A 19885-nucleotide genomic window follows, 5' to 3' on the forward strand; every position below is an offset into this window, starting at 1 on the left:
CTTAGCCTTGGTCTCATTTTACCTCTATTGTTAGTTTGTATGGACTTAAGTTCTTTTTTGTGGACACACTGTTGTCTACCAATTTTAATTGTTGTTCTTATGCCTCTGTTTCTTGATCTGTATAAGTTGTAGACAAAGTTTTATCTACGACTCCAGACGTCTTATAAATGTTTAACTTGGTACTTCTTGAGAGGATCGTTTTATGTATTTTAACAGTCCGAAATAACATCTATTGGCAAGCATTATACTCCTTTTTATCTCTTTACTAACGTCATTACTAGGTTTATCGAGGCTCCGAGGTATACGAAATCATCTATCAGAATGTTTAATTATGGATTATACCTTTTAAAATAAATTGTTCTATCATTTATATCAACTTGTACATTTGTCTTGTTCATATGGGCGAACGTACTATTTACTATCACCACAGTAACACTCAAAATAACACTACCTGGCGTACGCTAAGTTATTCAAGTTCTCATCTTTCGAGATCAAAATTAAGTTGAAACTTAATTGATCCTTTATATATATTCAATTTTCTACACCAGTCTTCTCTCAAGAAAAACTCTCATTCAGGGGTAAAATTTCATATTTAATTTCAGCTAATAAAATATAAAGTGCAGACTGTAAGGAATATGTAATTTGTCGCTATCAACATCTAGAAACCTATTGTTCAACTGTTTATAAACATACTTTGACACAGTTTTTAAGTCATCCTGAGTATAAAATAATGGATTTGGAAAAGAGCAGTATTAACAAAAAATAGCTGTAATTATTGTAAAGATAAATAAGTTGGCCAGACTTGGTGCTCATTTAAAATATGCATGAAAAATTAAAAAAAGGAATTATTCATTACATTCTACACTTTATTCGATACGAATTATATGTGAAACTTATCGACTGTAAATTTTTCTGGAAGCGCAGTGCATTGATGTAAGATATTTAGTAAATATGTTATGTGGAACAAATTAAATAAGTTTTAAGTTTACCTTTGATCTTTGAAGAAGATACTCGATTATCAACACGCATGTCTGTCAGTGTAGTCGTGAATAATATTGTAGCAGTAGTAAATATTGTGTTCAATATAAGTATCACCAATGGTTTTAGAAATTTCAACTCATGTTCATAACATTAACTAAATATTATTTATTTCTAATATATCGTCATTTTTGTTCCTGTGTGCCAATAAAATTGTTTCAAAAATTTTTTATTCAGCAATAAACTTGACCACTTATCAATTTTAATTGTTTTTAGAACTCTATGTGATCCCTCATCCTGGATAGATATTTTTTACGGGTTAATATCCATATTTTAAAACTTCATTCCAATTAATCTATTTTAATTTAATATAAACATCTTACAATGATCAATAAATAACGTTATGCACATAAATTTCTTCCAATAAATTCAACTTCCAATTTTAATCAATAGTAATCATCAATTAATTTAAACTTTTTACACATATTGATGACAGAAAATTAATATAATAAACTTATAAGTGTTTAGTAACAAAATGTTTCCTTATTTGCTAAAACAATTACAATAACTTGTTTCATATAACATAAATGTTATTAGAAACTTTATGTACACGAATACTTTTTTAAAGTTTAGTCTTTTTCCTTAATTAAATTTTTATATAATAAATTTACATTCGATTTTTCTTATCCTGATTTTATATTACGTAAATTACCCCCGTTTCAATTTAGTATAATTACAAAATTCAAGTGAAATAGTAAGTCTACCCAATCAATACATTGTAGTTTAAGAAATACGAATAAGATAGAAACCAACATAAACATTTTGCAAAAGGTACATACAGGACTAAATTAATTTTTGGTACCTGGTTTTACTTTAGGTACACAAAGAAGCCTATTCGGCAAGAAATCTGGCTGGGTTAAAATCTCGATTAATCATGGAAAATCCACGGAATTCTTCTTGATTTATAGATTGAAGTACCTCATTACTGACTGGCGTTAAGATGGGTTCTTCCCTTGTAAATTCTGCATCGAAATTTGTCACGTCCTTTCTGCTTTTCTGTAAAAAATATTTCATTATAGACAATATAATATAGAAAAATTATGTTAGTTTGAAAGAATTCAGGTTTGTGTTGGTTTACTTACAACCACAAATTTATTATTCTATACTACAGCAAAATAGTTTTTCAAATGAATAATCATACAATTTTGTTGAAAATACTCAAATTTTCATATTACCTCAAAATTCAGTTTTTGTTCAAATTCTCACTGCTTTTGTTTTTGGAACATGTTTTTCATTAAAAAAACCAAACTCCATTTGACTGCCTTGATACAATTCTATAATCATTATTTTACCAACCTCCAAATAATCTGTTTAATCAAAAGTTCACGAACTTGATTATTTCTGATGATAATACTTTTTCAAATGATATTATTATAAATCACTTTCTGTTAATTAAATGAGCTACTGTATAAAGACAGTTTTCACATTTCAAATACAAATGGCGTAGTAGATTATCAATTTAATTTCAAATCGTTTGATTTGATTTAAATAACCTATGCATCTTTTAGGTTTTGAAAAAAACAAATTTTATAAAAAGTCATTCGTAAAGATTTTGAATCAGACGGATTTCAATTCCAAAAAAAATCTTAAAAATATAACGAAATAAATTTAGAAAATATAACAAAATAAATCACCGATGATGAATATATAAATATTCAAAAGTTCAGAATATGTATTAAAGAGAATTTACTTTCTAATAATAAAACTTACTATTCTTGGTCTGAACGGAGGCTTCACTCGTCGTTGTTCTAAAGCGGTCCAATCAATTTCTTTGAAAAAGGGATGTGCCTGAATAGCAGACTCGCCTCCATGTGCAACTACACATCCCAACCTTCTGCTTGGATTTTTAGTCATGAAGCCTAAAAAAAGGAAGAAGTCAACAATAATCAATTTTCTACATATGAAGAGTCATGTTGAATATAAAATAAACATGGTTTTTGATTTGATGATAACTAAAACTAACATCTTGATACTAAATGGAAGTTTCTAATCATTAGGGTTTTTTAATCTAAAAAACTTCAAATTGGAACATTTATTTAGTACTTCTGTTTAATATGGTAACCCTTGTAACCCTGACAAGATCCGCTGATCTTAAAACGAGACAGCTGAAATGTAATGTAATGAATGACGATTATTTGTAAGCTCATAAAGAATATACAGTTAGAATTAATTACGGGTCTTCATTTCACACTCCACTTATAATTTCAAATATTTCAATTTATACCTCTAAAACTATTGAAATTTATAAATGTCATTATAACTCTAGTTATTCATAGCATAAAGATTAGTTGATGTAAGAGATTTAAATGATTCTTTATAGAAATGCAAAATTTTATAGTGACTATTGTTACATTTAAACTAACCTTTCAAGATACTGACTGCCTCCTTACTCAACCAAACTGGATATAAGACATCATCATGTAAAATGGACTCAAAAAGATCATCCTCATTATCTGCTTCAAACGGGGGTTGACCTGCCATCATTTCATACATCAGGACCCCTAATGCCCACCAATCTACGCTTGCACCATATTCCAATTCCTAAAAATTGCAAAAATGAATCCAAAAATTGAAGAATAATTCAATAATGAGTTAAAATATGGAAATATTTATGTAAGTGGAAAAAGAAGAATGTGTATTGCTTTCAGCATTATCGATAAAGAAGCAAATACATACAGAGTGGCACTTTACTGAGTAGAAATGTAATAACTTACTTAAGATAAAATATACAAGAAAAATTTTTGAATAAAAGTTGTTATATTTGCACAGATACATATTTCTAAAATATTTAGAGGTATACAGGGTGTTTAGCCTAAGCGTGACAACATGAAGTAAGGTTTTTTTAAATAGGATACCCTGTATATTTGTTTACCATCGAATTTAGCGTCAAATTCTGCATCTAGCCCATAAATTGTGGTATCGCCAAGTTGAAGCGAAAAATATGAAGATTTGGCGAAAATTGGTGCACTATAAATGCTGCTATTTACTATGTAGAAATGGAAAAACTAAATAAATAAAAAATTAAATTCATAATCTTCTCTACTAAATGAAGATTAAATATATGTATCGAAAAGATCAAAAGTATTTTTGATAATTATGATTTTTAGACCAACTACTACTTTACTATGTCGATATAGATGTTTTATGTTTTCTGGTTATACTGCTCAATTCATTGTTGTTTATTGTTCGTATAATTATTCCACTTCGAGTAGAATCACAGTACCTGTAATACTATTTACATAAAATCTAATTTAAAACGAAGTTTCAATCAATTTTGCTTTTTTTGTATTGTTATATGACTAAATAAAATAACCATACATTGAAACTCACAAAATGATATAATATACTTTATACATCTACAAGATACTTTAATCTTGGGATGAAATTACTTAAAATTGGATTACATATTTACGAATTTATGACATCTGGCGCCTATTAGATTATATAAATATATTCAAGTATAAAGAGGATCATCGGCAAATTTAAGGAGATACATCGATGAGGAAATGGAGGAAGAACAAAAAGCATATAGAAAAAGGAAAAAACGATAGATAATACATGCCTATTAAGGAGCCTAATAAAAAAGAAAATAGAACAGAATTTTAAGATGGATATGGAAGTAAAACAAAGAGATAGTCTTAGTCCTCTTCTATTTATACTTGTCATGGATAGGATGAAAAAATAATAAAAGAGAACAGACTGTAGACAATAATTGGCTACAAAAACCTAGAACCGGTAAAAAAAGACGAATTACAAATCGTTATAGATACATTCAAGAATATAGAAGAAATAGACATATGGATAAAGACTGTAAAAGACCTGAGAATGTAGTAAATATAAAGAAAAGCAATAGAAAGGTAGTAAACCCTAAAATTGAGCATGGGGAAGATTTAATATTGAAAGAATAAATAATAGATACAATGACGACTTCTGAATATCTTGAGTCACTTTCACAGGAGACTGAAAAATTGATATAGAGATAACAAACACAGTAAGAAAAGCAAAACAAGTATATTATGCTCTTAATAAGACAATACAAGATACAAAGTAGAATACTAGCTGCGGATATGAAGCAGCTAATGAAAATAGCAAGGAAAAAGAGAATGTATACGATAAGAAATTTTAGAAAAATGCAAACAGGAACCAAACAAAACATGATTATACTAATACAGATATATAAAGGGAAGAACGCCACAAAGCCTGACAGAAAGAAAAGTGACAGAATGAGAAAGATAAGAAAAGAAGGAAAGGAAGACCCAGAAAAACTTGACTGCAACAAGTGGCACAGGAAAGGGGGAAGACAAGAGAAAACAATAAAGCAGATGAATGAAGTAGAAAAGGATCAGATAGAGAGGACAAAAGGGATGAAATTAGAATCCCAATTCTCTGACGCTTGAAAGGGCATAAAGAGTTCTAGAGAAGAAGATAATTATTTCCCTTATAAAAGAATCACAGTACCTTTAATACTCTTAGAGTAAAATCTAATCTAGAATGAAATTTTCATTAATTTTGCGTTTTTTATTGTGATATGACTATGCAATAAAAAAATAAGATAATTAATATTAAAACTTGCTATGCTAACAGAATCACAAAATGATTTTTATAAATCTACTAGATATTTTCATATTGGGGCGAGATTACTAAAAAATGGATTCCATTATATCTGGCACCTACTCGATTATGTAAATATGTTCAAGTATAAAGATCGAGAAAGAAGCTCACAGAGATAAGAACCTGGAAATTGTTAGTCTTTCAGAAAATAATCATAGTAAAATCAGTATTTATTCCATTACATGTACTTGTATTTTAGATTTTGATTTTATTTTGAGAGTTTGTAACTTTTGTTCAGTTAATATTTTATATTGTATTTTGAGATAATAAAGTTTGTTATTTTTTTAATAGTGTTTCATCGCAAAAACAAGTATTCACAGAAGAAAACTTAGTGAAATGATTCAAAGATTACGAACCAAGCATTTTTCAGACAGAGACTATGCAATTGAAAAATGTGTTCAATTCAATCTAGAGAGGAACTATCGCAAACAGGAGATCATCATCCTGTCCAACAGTCAAGCAGCCATTAGAGCTCTAAGCTCCAATATCATAAAATCCAAACTAATGGGGATGGCTAAGAACAATTAAACGAGCTAGGAAAGACTGGTACGAAAGGAAATGAAATAGCTGATAAGCTCGCTAAAGCGGGGGAGACAAGCCCTTCATGAGACCGGACCATTCTGTGGTATCAGCTACAGAACAATGAAAAAAGCACTCTAAAAGAAGGTAGATGGGAGCAAACCCTATTATTGGGACAACCTACAGGGGCTGAGACTAGCAAAGGCTCTTCTGGGAAACTGTAACCAGAGAAAATCTTCTGAATATATTCAACCTAAATAAAAACAATCTACGCCCTATCAGGGCACTTAACAGAACATGCAGCGTGCATTATTGTAAGAATGATGAAACCTCTATCCACACAATTACAGCAATCCCACATTCTAGACTTTTAAAAAGGAGTAAGATTAACGGATCATCTGTAAACACTGGGTTCTCCAGAATCGCAGCAAGAAAGGAATACAATAGCTCCTTTGAACTGCAGTGTATACAATCTACAAAATCTATACATACATACATACATACAAAGATTATGAATAATCAAAATTTGAGGCAACTCTCTTATCAGACACCCGGCACTTTATAAATTTATTACCACTGGAAACTTGGAAGCTACATTGCTCTGTGACAAAAATCAATTTGATAACGATATAACATCGTTTAAAACTTAAGTTATATAGGCTATTAAAGTTTTTTTTAGTATTTGTAAAATTCAGCATATTACAAAACAATATCAAAAGTGTTGTATAATTATTACCTGTAGAATTTCAGGAGCAATATAATCAGGAGTACCACAGAAAGTGGAAGTAGTTTTACCATCCTGAATACCTTCTTTGCACATACCAAAATCAGCAAGTTTGCAGTGTCCTTCAGCATCCAATAAAATATTATCCAATTTGAGATCCCTATATATGACTCCATGCTTGTGTAAAAATTGTAATGCCAATGTGACTTCTGCTGCATAAAATCTTGCACGTGGCTCATCGAATTTTTTGGCACGTTGTATCTGAAAAAATATTTTTTTGTAACATGACGGTCTGTTGAGTTTAACTAGTACAACAGATCTTGTAGAGTTGATTGGAAAAAGATGATTTGTTGCAAATTGAAAGTTTCAACACCAACATTATTTTTGCTATAGCTAACAACCTAAAATGGCATATTCGTTTCTAACAGTTGCTTGGAATATACTCCATTAACAGCTAAGAATAAAAATTATAGATTGTATGTTAAAATGCTCAGTTCTTACTACTTCTACTGAGCATTAAAAAATCATATGGTACTGGAATAATTAAATTCTGCCTTCAGTATAAAATAAACTTATGAAATAATTTGGAAACTGAATTATCACTACATGGGAAAACGTTTGCTCTTTACAATAAATCGAAAAAAATAATTGATGGGTCTATTAGTTGATTTTCACGTTTCATTTTTGATAGTGCTGTTCCTTACAGTTTGTATATTTTTTTTATATTTACAAAATCATGCAGCTTTTGAACCTTACCTAACCTATCCATATCATTTTGCAGTAAGTTGGAATTTTTGGAACCGTTCATTCATACTGAACACACTGTTTACCCTACCAATACTCACAATTGCACTGTCTGAAGACAATAACTTGGTTGTCATGAGTAATATTTTAAATAAACCACCCTGTATTTATAATTTTTTTGAGTTGATATGATTTTTATTATTTATTTAACAATTCGATTTAAATGGTGAAATATTTATTCATTACAAAATATACAATAAATGAAACTTCAACATTTATTTGTAATAATTATTGTTGAAAATGAAAATCTTCGGTTGTCTGGCAGTAAACTAATCTGTCAGCAAATGACCTTAGCGAATTTTGAATTATTTCTGTCATGATATTTTGTACCTTGGTTCTGATTCGATGTTTTAGTTCTTAGAGAGTTTAAGGTAAATATTTGCCAGCCATTCAATATACCCTCATTGGCTCACCCATCTCTTTAGAAATACAATGTTAGTGTTCAGTTATTGTCTACCCAGTATAATGAAGAGGGGTGTAACTGTAAATTATTAATACGATAAGGAAGAGAACAAATTAATTCTGGTCCAATCTGATCTTGTAAAAGTTGTAAATATCTATCATCATTTAATGCATCTCATAAGAAGGGTTCAATTATTATTCCTCTAACTACTCCACACCAAACATTAAGCTTTTGGGGATATTATGTACAGTTTTCTTCTATTTAATGCGGATTATTATCTGAGCAAAACCTGCAATTATGTCAATTTTAAAGCCGTTCAAGCAAAATGTTGCTTCACTGGAAAGCACAATGTTATTCACATCCAATTTCATTTATAAGTAGCATTAGCTAAACTATAATTGGTCAACAGGATCACATCCATTTTTTTATTTGAATTAATGTTCCCGACAACTGGAATCATTATCACATGGTACAGTTTTTACTGCTTAGATTACATTAATAATAATTCATAATATAGATTAACGTGGATTAGCCGTATTAACTGTTCTGGACTATTTAAAATTTCTTGGAAGTGAGTTTCCTAGCTGATTTAATCGATTGACTGTTGAATTTCATATAGCTTAGTATCGCAATTTGTCCATCACTAACATATGGAACTCCTTACCCTAATTATAAGGTCATCATGAATTTGTATTGGTCATTAGCTGGTATTAAAGTAATGGTGACATCGGAGCTTGCAAGAGGGTCAATAGAATCATGAATATCCTAATTCATACATAAGTTGTAAAGGATATATTCGTCTAATGGAGTTTATTGATGATGATTGACGCTAGCCAAAGGTGGTAGACGATGGTGTTTGTTTGATGGGAATAACGGTTATGGGACAACCTACGCCGTCATCTTTATCTGATGCTTGTTGTAATTACACTTTATTAGAATAAATTTTATTTTTTAAGATATCCTTTTTACAGATTTCTCATTAATATTGTTATTTATTGCAAGTTTTGATATTACATTTTTATGTTCTTCCTGTACATTTAGAATTACATTAAATTAATTATCCTCATTTGTGGGCTGTTCTTTCTCGTCCACAATTGGAAATGTTTTTTACACTACCAGTTTCAATTCCAAGACATGGAATAGACTTGGAAATATGAGGAATTCTGTTAGGATATGTAATTAACAAATCGGCGGCTTCATAATAGAGTTGCCAACTATACTGTTTTGGACAGTATTATATTGTTTACCATTAAATTATACTTTTTACTGTTGAACAAAAATAAAGTATACAAAATACTGTTTTCAGCATGAAAATGAAAACACATTACACATATGGGTGATTCCGTTCTAACTGTGATATTCAATGTCCTGTATTGTTTTTTTGTACTAGTCATTAATTAATAATCAATTAATAAAAATTTTGTGTTAATTGAATAATTCTTAAGATATTTAAACATTATTTTTATACAATATAACTTGCCACTTAAAGAAAACTTATACTACATCACTTGAATGTCAGTACCGTGTCATGTCCATTCCTAGAATTTACCGATAAATTATTAATTTTTTTTGTCGTAACAAATGATTTAAACTAATTACCTTATAAATTCTAATGTTTATGATCAAACTGAGGAAAATTGATGCACTTGTTGTTTAATATCTTAAGTTACCATGTCAGTACCGTGGATAAATGAGTCAGTACCGTGGAACTCAAAATCCGACATTTGTGTCTTGCTCGTGATACTTTGAAGTTGTAGTAAATTCCTCTTAGAGTTTTATTTTTACAGTAAAATAGATGAATAATATGCATAAAAAAGTTAGAAAAGTTAAATTTTAAAATCTTGAAATTTTGAATACAAAAAATCACAGTTAGAACGGAATCACCCATATGTGTTATATTTAGACGCTCACACAAATTTGTTTTTATTTAGTCAGAGGGTGCTCACTGCTCAGTGCAGCACAACCACATCACACAGTTTCTGAACGTATCTGTCAATGTCAAATATTCAGGACTGTCACTCACTGGCAGACATGCGAGTATGTGCGTTCTCAGAAAATAACCTTTTTCTTGCGTAGACCTTTCTTTTTGTTTTACAACTTTGATAAAATTAAAGTAATAAGTTATAAGTATAATATAAAAAGACAAATAGGAGCTTGTTGGCTATCTCTTCTACCAGCAATTGATACCATTTTACTTAATTGGACCCCAATTTGTAACTACTGTGTGAGTTGGGATGTTACTCACTGACAGATATGCGAGTATGTGCGTTCTCAGAACATAACCTTTTTTTGCGTGGACCTTATTTTTGTTTTACAACTTTGATGAAATTAAAGTAATAAGTATAATATAAAACGACACATATGAGCTCATTGGCTATCTCTTCTATAAGCAATTGATACCATTTTACTTCATTGGACCCCAATTTGTAACTACTTTGTTAGTTGGGATGTTGACTGTTCAATTGTTATACAAATTCTAATAATGTTGGAAAATAATGTAGAAAATAATATAGTTGTAGTAGTTACCTTCTTTAAGCTAGTCATATATCAAATGTTTTCAATAAAACCAACAATTAATTAGAATGAAATAATGTAACTATTTTAGATGTTTATAACATTATGACTGGTTTAAAAACTGAGCTAATTCAAAGAAAAAATTATAAGTATTTTGGACGTGAAACAAAAAAAGTATTACAAAGTCTTCCCCTATTAATAATTTCATACTTTTTATTTAAAAGGGTAATTTGTATTTAGAGAAATGGTTCGATTTCAATCTGACTAACTGGCTTTCTGTAATTAGCTATTTGTCATTGAAGACTTCAGTCATATTTGATCATTTTAAGAAAATTATAAATAATCTAAATTTGTATAGACTCAATATTGGTATGGATAATTTATATTCAGAATTAACAAATTTCGAAGTAATTTATGAAAAAATATCCTAAGACTAAAACTTTCTTGAAATGAGTACTGGCCAAAAGTGGAGCCATTTATTACTAGACACTTTAATAAACACTTTAGAAGAATTTAAAAACATGACTAAAATTGTTTTATATCTACTTCTGCTTCCGTGGCGGGAGGATAGAAATAGACCATTTATTAATTTAATAAAAAATGAGTTCCTCGTTTATATTAATTTCAGTTATAATTGAGGTAAGGCATATGAAGTTTTTAAAAATGATTGTAAATTAGTAAGTTGTGCGAGAAACTCTAAAAAATATGTATTTGAAAAAATAAATGAATAAAATACTGTTCATTTTTCTAAAATACTGTTTAATATTCTTCATAGATCTGAATATACTTTATTTTTCGTAAAAAAAATTTGGCATCGCTACCAAAATCATCCATAAAGTGATTCTTTCACGTTTACTTAGTCATGACAATATTAATAATTTCAAATATCTTGTAAAATAAAATAAAATAACTGGCGTTTCAAAATTTATTGAGTTATTTGAATGTACGTTGGATTGGAATGGATTTTTAACTGTTTTATTTGTAGTTTCTTATTTCTTTACTAATTTGATTTTAGTTTTCATGAATGTTAATGCCAAGAACATAAAAAAACTTCAAGAATATTTTTGAGAAATATATAGTACCAGTAGTTCAAAACATTAATTCTTCATCTATTGTCTAGATTATATTTGCAAATTTTCAAAAATTATCAACACTAACTCTTGGAGGGTATAAAGTTACCACTCCAATCCTCATATTGTTTAACCTCCAAGAGGAGGCAAGATTAACAGACACATTTACAAGTACTTGCCTGAAACATCAAATCACCACCATTGACGTACTCCATTATAAATAACAATCTGTCTTTCGTCTGGAAACATGAATGTAGAGCAGTTAAGAATGGGTGATTTGCCGCCAAAGCTAAGATTCGTTTTTCTGTCATCGTACAATCGACATCATCATCTTGTATAATTACATCTTTCTTTAACACTTTAACAGCATACACTTCATCTGTATTTTTCTTTTCGGCCAACATGACTTTACCAAAACTGCCTTTACCAAGAACCTTTATAAAGTGAAAATCATTAAGGCCGATAGTTTTCTTTCCAGCACAAGCATCTTCTGAAAGAAAAAATATATTACATATTTAAAATCTCCTATAAGATACAAATTTGTGGTGTAAACTTGATGATTTGTATTTTTTTTAAATGAAAAATACAAATATAATAGTTATATATTTTGGTTATAATTGGTCAGTTTTTATAGAATCGAACAGAAGAACAGAAATTCGGGGTCTTGTGGTCACAAAATTTGCACAAGATTTGAATTTTCTCTAAAAATTGACAACATTTTGACATATCTGATAGTTAAGTCCTAAGTGAATGTCTGATGTCCGCACAAATATGGTGAGAGTAACAATTGTCGAGAAAGTAAATGAGAAATTCAAATTAACTAGATGAATTGGTGACAGCGAACACGAGCCATACAAATGCTAATATTAAAAGGGAAAGATCTCGGTGAGGTGCAATCACGGCTTGCAAAGTTTAACTAAGAGAAGAGTCTAATCCAAATTATTATGCAAGGCAAAAAAAATGCATTGAATGGATTGTTGAAAAAAAAAAAACAATCGGATGACAATTTTCAGTACAGAATTATGTTATTTTATTCATATTATCAATTTGGTGGTTTGTTAATCGTCATAAATGTCGCATGTTATTTTGGTACCTGAGCCATTGAAACATATTTGCCAAAAAGAAGTTGGTCGAGCAATGAATGCTAGTTCTTGAGATCGTAATGTAATTACAGAGGTCTTTTGATACCACAAATATTTTTTTTTTCAACTTCTAATGGTCGTTAAAATATATTTAAATTATCACCATTAATCTGGTCTTCACAAATCAAATAAATTTATGACCTCATTAACGAAGAGGTGGATTCTTCAAATATAAGAGTTAAGAGAAGGTTTCGTAACACAAGTGTTTACTGTTAATTTGATTTTCCATTTATTGTTAGTTCTATATTTCAAAATGACCATTATCCAATAAAATGTTTTTATAGCTATTTCGTTTGAAACATTTCTTTAATATTAGAGCAATTTTCACATTTCGATATAGTTATAATAATAAATACTTTGCAAATCAAGAATTATGTTACTGATCCCTATTCTTGCCCAGAAATTATCACAAAAGTATAAATAAATTATGAAAATCCATTTTTAAATGAACGACGTAGACACGGCAGGATATGACGTTCTAAATGGGTTCAGTTTAAAGTAGTATGCAATCAATTTATCTACGGAGAAAGTAAACTTAACCTCAAATATAATGAATCATATGTAGTGTTTACCAGCAAAATATGGAATAATAAATAAGTGTTATTGGTGTTGATTAGTATTTTCAATTGAGCATATTTTGAATATAATTTGTTTATAAATAGGATATCTCATGTAACAGGAGGAGGAAGAGTACAATACCAACTTATTTATTCTAAATACATTACTCCAAATATTAATCGATTCTATTTCATGTTATCTTGATTGGTTGTTTTGCTTGTTCCAATAATAATTCATTATTCAAATTATTTCTTATTTATTTGAATAAACGCTCTAGACAACTGATATCACCATTTCAATTCATGGGAGCTAGATCTTTGAGGTCGATGGACCATTTAATTTCATGTAGTGTAGTGTTGCTACTTGTCCAAATATATAGAAATAGATGTGGAAGCTTTTTTTACAGTTCGATCAGCAAGCAGAGGACGACAATTGCAGATTCTGCGAGCAAGCAATGTCCATTTCACTGAAGGGTTTAATTATCTTGAAGGGATAGTACTAACACAAAAATCTCAGAAAAAAGCCTCATTTGGAAGGAGTCCACGTATTTTGGAAACAGAATAATGAGATTTAGATTCTTGTACAAAATATCTTCTAGATATAAGTGCAGAGTGGCTATAAAGTGAAAATGACTCTCCAAACTATCTATTGTCAAGGGATAGAAAATTTAGAGTTTGAATGATTGGATATGATTCTTGTGTAGACGTTAGCGAAATATAGTAGATGATGTTTAATTATTTGATGGAAATTTTCAACAGCGTAATCTATGTTAGCATCAGAATTAGATGCATCAGTATATAGTACAGAGAAAATATATTTAGAGATGTATTGAACTTTGGTTGTTGTCTTTGTCCAAGGAGAATAGAATGAGATAGGAATGGGCACCAGTTTAGATAGATTTGATATTGGTTATGAGTTTCAACAGGATTACCGGAAGTGATCAAGGTTCAGAAGCAGATTTACTGGTGTTAGATTAATGATTCATTAGAATAAACTTAATGTCAAGTTATGCCTGATACAGTATGACATGAAAAGTAGTTGCCGTCGCATTGGATTCACGATTTTTGGTAGGGGTAGAACTGAAAGCTCCAAGTCAAATTCTGATAGTTGAATTATGAACAGAATTAAGAGTTTTCAAAGATTCGCTGGTTGACATAAAATTAAACTTCTATAATTTATTTTGGAACAAATGAAAGATTCGTACACCCTTAGTAGTATTTTTTATTAGCTCCCATTTGAGGGTGAGCCGAAGTTTTTAAAATGTTTATCCATATCCATAAATTATATACATTTTTAAATATGTTTTTAAAGAAACTTCCTTTCAAAAATAATTCTGAATTTATAACAAAACAACTTATTAAATATACTTACGAATTGTTTGTTCAATCTGAAAATCGTTATAATATGCAAACTACATCTCCTAGTGTTTGCTAAACAAATTCATTTTTGAAATTCTATAGAGAACGTAACAAACATTTAACAATTTGAGTTTATTTTTAATGTTAACAAATGCGAAAATAAATTTTTCTTAATGAGTATAAACATACAGTTTTGTGTCTCGTTACTTTTTCACATATTATATTATAATATTTTTATTCATATTATCTAGTAAATGCTATATTTACCGTTATTTGATAACTTTTCTTCCATTGCTTTTGACAATTCTTCACTTGTTGTTTCACTAGTTGTAGTTGAATTTTCTGTGAAACCTTCTTGTTGTGCTCCATTTCCACCAGATCCAGTTAACAATTTACTTCTTCTTGGAGTTTGTTTATCGGGTGATACACCTTGAAAGTATATATTTTTTAGTTTGACAATTATTTAAGACAAATACTCGTTTAAGCTATGACTTTTGAATTTAGGGAAAATTATGACCTCTGACAACGAAAATATATACACTACCGGTCCAAAGTTTTTGTCCACCCCATAATTAATTCATTAAATTTCAAAATAATGGACTCTAACAAATTTCTCTTCAATAATGTCAATCGAATGTCGAAACGGTGTTATAAAAATAATAGTGTTCGTTATTTGTTCACTTTATTTGAGTGCATGTTTATATTTTGTCGGTAAGTGCGCCAAGTTAAAACTTACAAGTACCTGCTGGTTTCTTTATAATTTTTCAACTGTGAATTATTTTTTCGGTGTTAATGATTGTAGTGTAGTCTCTCTTAGCCCCGAGAGACGCGAGAATGTGTTATAGTTTATAGTTTAGACATCTTTTTTGTAAAATGTAAGATTTGAAATGGACAAAATTGGTTAATCGCAAGTCTTCACAGCTTAAGTAAAAGTGATTAAAAAATATGCATCCACCTGGAGCTTTGACGATAACAAACGTTCAGGAGGCCTCGAAGAACCACAATCGCTGAAGATGAACATACTATATTGATCAGTAAATGTAATATACGACTCAGCACCCAGAAATAGCAGCTCAGATGAATAAATCTAGGGATGTGCCTTTGAGTACTTCTACAGTGATGAGGAGATTGAGAGAAACTAGCCTTTTTGGAAGGCTGTCAGTAAAGAAGCCTCTATCAAGATGTCAAAATAAAATTAAAAGGTTGTAGCTAAAGAACATAAAAATTATTTCTTCGGCGATAATAATGAACATAAAAATCGAACATGAAGAATGGGAGAGTGTTTTAAGAAGTGACGATTCAAAGTTTGAGGTTTTGGGTCTAAGAGAAGAGTATTTGTGTGCAGATCAAAAGAAGAACTGATGTTAGATCCATATGTAATCCCGACTATTAAACGCGACGGAGTCTCGAGGGTAGTTTGAGAATGTTTTGAAGGAAGGTCGACTGAAGACCTGGGAAAAATTAAAGGGATAATGAAGACTATGAAAAATATTGAAGAAAAATGCAGTTCGTTCTGGTCAGTGTATTTGAAAAAATTAGAAAAGAATAATGTACTGAAAGTAATGCTTTGGCCTTCAGAGTCGCCCGACCTTAACCCTACTTCCACTTCACATCTTTGGAATATCCTGAAAAACGAATGAATCATTTGTCGAAATTATTTCAGAGAATGCCAAAATTGTGCGTCGAAATGATAAAAGCAAAAGGGGGTTACATCGTTGAATAAAAAATCTAAATATTATATATGCTTAATGATGATGATCCTGATGTCCTTCGTATGCGACCATGAAAAATTAGATTGCACGCTTCAAAAAAGGTAAATTTTCCATTTAAGATGATGACCGATTTTATCAGACCGTCGAATTGGGCTAAAACGGATATCTGAAGCGCTGAATATTTCATACGAACGCGTTCATCATATAGTTCACGTCAATTTGGACATGAGAAAAATTGCTACAAAATGGATCCACAAATGTTTGGATGTTGGCCAGAAGCGTGCAAAAGTAGAAGCATCTTAAACCGAATTGTTACTATGGATGAAACGATCCAGAAACAAAGCAACAATCGATGGAATGGTGACACTCTGGTTCTCCAAGACCTAAGAAGCTTCGTGTCCAAAATTGCTTCAGTTTTTTGGGATTGCCATGGAGTAATCATGATTGATTTTTTGGATAAGGGTAGAACAATAACTGGAGATTACTATTAGACATTATTGACCACTCTACGGGAAAAAATTAAAGAGAAAAGACGCGGAATGCTATCCAAAGGTGTTTTATTTTTGCAAGACAACGTCCATGTACACAAATCTCATGTTGCCATTACTAGAACACCCCCCTTATTCACCAGATTTGGCTCAGTCCGACAATCATCTCTTTCCTCAAATGAAAAAAAGTTTAAAGGGTCGTATATTTTCTTCCAAGGAGGAGGTAATAAAAGCTGTGGAGGTCTGGTTTGCAGAGCAAGAAGAAAAATTTTTATTGAAAGGTCTAGAGACCTTTCAGGTTCGCTGTAATAAATGTATCCCATTAAGAGGAGAATATGTTGAGTAATAAAATATTTTGACATTGAAATTTTGTTTGGTTCTATAGTAGGCTAAGAATTTTTCAATATATCCTCGTATTGTACTTGACCATAATTTCAGTCCCAGACGATGAACACATAAGAATTCGAAAGCTCAAATAAAAATAATACACTTTGGTGTTCAAGTTTGCTACAATCCCACTACGAAACGCATATATATTGGGGAGCAGAAAAAATTTTTTTCAATTCTTACCGCTTGATTTCTCAAATGTTTGTATTTTATATAAAAAAATTCTCACCAAAGATGAGCTATGTTGCTCAACTGTAAGGGGTCCCTATTTTTATTTTACTATCCCATTCGATTAACATTTTACTAAAATTGAATTTACACAAAGTTGACGCAATTTTCTACAAAAACCCATTTTACATTCTTAAAGTTGAGTCTTCGAACTTAGGAAAAACTCTACAATAATGTCTGATTTTCATGTCATGAAGACTAGTTACAGTCATTAAGAAAATTAGTAATTTTGAAATTTGGAGAAATATTTCACAATATTTTTTTGCATAATTACTTAAAATTGATACCCGAATTAATAGTCAGTCATTATATTTATATGGATTAAGATTATGAATTCCAAAAATGGTTGGTAGCATGACAACAACTATGTGTAAATTTAATTTTAGGAAAAAAGGAAATTTTCTCATGCTAATCAAATGGGAAACTTAAATAAAAATAGCGACAAGTTGAGCTACAGATAGATAGATATCATCATTGCTATACTACGTACTGACTACCATTTTTGAAATTTATAATTGGGTTTTATTAAACTATATTCGCCATCAACCTCATAAAAGTACTTACCAATTTGTGTCAGGATTTCTGCCATTTGTTTTGTATTAATACCGCAATTGTTGGCGACATTTTTCTGACATCGTTTATGTACATTTAAAGAACAAGCTTCGCACTGAAGTCCTTGTCTTATTAGTCCATATAAGAGTGATCCACAATGATCACAAAATGTAAAACGTTTGTAGTTGTGAACTACAAACCTATGTGGTACATTAACATTGAAGCCAGTACTTTGATGTTGATTCGACTAGAAAGAAAATTCGTATTATATATTCAATTCAAATAAAATGGGTAATGACATGTGAAACTTTTGATTTTAAATATTTTACTTGTTGTTTTTTTTTAAGTTCTGATAGACCATAACCTAGAGACGCATTCAGAAAACAAGTTATTTGTCTACCAAAATATTCATATAGCAATAATTATTTTTCTACAAAGGCGAGTCATCAAGTTCTTTTCTCTCATTGGCACACGGTGCTGCATTGTCATGGATCAGAATCACACTAGAAGAGCATGCCTCTCCATTTGGTTTGTATTACTTTTCACTTTCCGGAAGATCTCACCAAATACACGAAAACCCAAATGGGTGTATAATCACTAATTAAAAAGTTGGAAATATCTCAATTTTTGTGTTCAATTTTAATTTGGTATGATATAAGACCAAGACTAAGTAGAATGCTTCAAAAGCCTAAATTTAATATTTTGAAATAATTGGACTTTCAAAAATCTGACAATAATTTAGAAATATTTGACAAATCAGCAACAACATTTGCTAGAGATTTAGGTATTCTGAATTTCCCATAAATATAAATAAAATCAGTAACTGTAAAACGGTATGAAGAAGTATGAATTGAATCTTGGAACAGTGAAACAAAATGCGTTGGACTGAACAGTTTTGTTTTCAAATCTATCAAGGTAAAAGTCGAAAGAGTGTCCTCCGTGAAAGAAATGAGGTGTGGGAGTCAATGTCGGCCAAAGGTATCGGGCGATTCTACGTTGCAAATTGTATTGACAATACAGATAAATATTCAATTGTTATTATGAAATGTATGTCACCCACTATTGAAGAAACTGTGAAATCAGAATTTTATTTTGCAGTAAAACGAGGCTGCGTGTCATAAATTATTCTTCTTCTTCTTCTTCCTGCTGTGTATAGGCATCATTGCCTGTTTTTCTTCACATCATTGCCTCTGCTCAGTCACCTGGGAGGTTGTCACTCCATCTTTTCCTAGGTCTTCCAAGGCTTCTTTGTCCTGCTGGTGATTTGTCCCTTGATATTTTCACAATTTGTTCTTCCGTCATGCGGTCAATGTGCTCATTGCATTTTATCTTTCTATCCAGTACCCAGTCATTGATATTATCTATCCCGCATGTTCGTCTTATGTTTTCACTCCTTTCTCTATCCAGTAGTGTTCTTCCCGCTATTCTTCGAACTATTTTCATTTCTGTAGTCTCCAATATCCGTTTCGTTTTAGAGGTGTCAGGTAGGGTCTCTGCTGCATAGGATAATATAGGTCTGATTGCGGTCTTGTATATGCGGGCTTTTGCTTCAGTTCGAATGTATTTATTTCGCCAGATTGTGTCATTTAGGTATGCTGCTGCTCATTGAGGCTCTTGTAGCTTGGTTTCTTACTGCCGTTTCCACGTCCCCGTGTCCAGATATTTAAATTTCATTTCCTGGTGTATTATTTTGTTATCCACCACAAGCTTACATCTGATGGGTGTCTTGGAAGTAACCATTGATTTTGTCTTTGCCGCTGATATTATCATATTGAAC

General features: G+C 30.6%; 1 protein-coding gene across 2 annotated transcripts in view; it reads right to left on the reverse strand.

Annotated features, from left to right (window-relative positions):
- Positions 1–1655: 1655 nt before the first annotated feature.
- Positions 1656–19885, reverse strand: part of LOC130896672 (protein kinase C) — a 45562-nt gene continuing 27332 nt past the window's right edge. The window contains exons 6-12 of one of the 2 annotated variants that reach the window (XM_057804924.1): positions 18121–18355; positions 15009–15170; positions 11863–12170; positions 6905–7153; positions 3402–3579; positions 2749–2897; positions 1656–2034 (exon numbers count right to left, since the gene is read on the reverse strand). In XM_057804924.1, the coding sequence (XP_057660907.1) occupies positions 1870–2034; positions 2749–2897; positions 3402–3579; positions 6905–7153; positions 11863–12170; positions 15009–15170; positions 18121–18355 (1446 nt within the window). In that variant the 3' untranslated portion in view covers positions 1656–1869. Of the gene's footprint in view, positions 2035–2748; positions 2898–3401; positions 3580–6904; positions 7154–11862; positions 12174–15008; positions 15171–18120; positions 18356–19885 lie in introns of both variants that reach the window. The other variant, XM_057804922.1, reaches the window with a different exon arrangement.

This window comes from Diorhabda carinulata, chromosome 7 (genome assembly GCF_026250575.1).
Source record: "Diorhabda carinulata isolate Delta chromosome 7, icDioCari1.1, whole genome shotgun sequence".
NCBI classification, from domain to species: Eukaryota; Metazoa; Arthropoda; class Insecta; order Coleoptera; family Chrysomelidae; genus Diorhabda; species Diorhabda carinulata.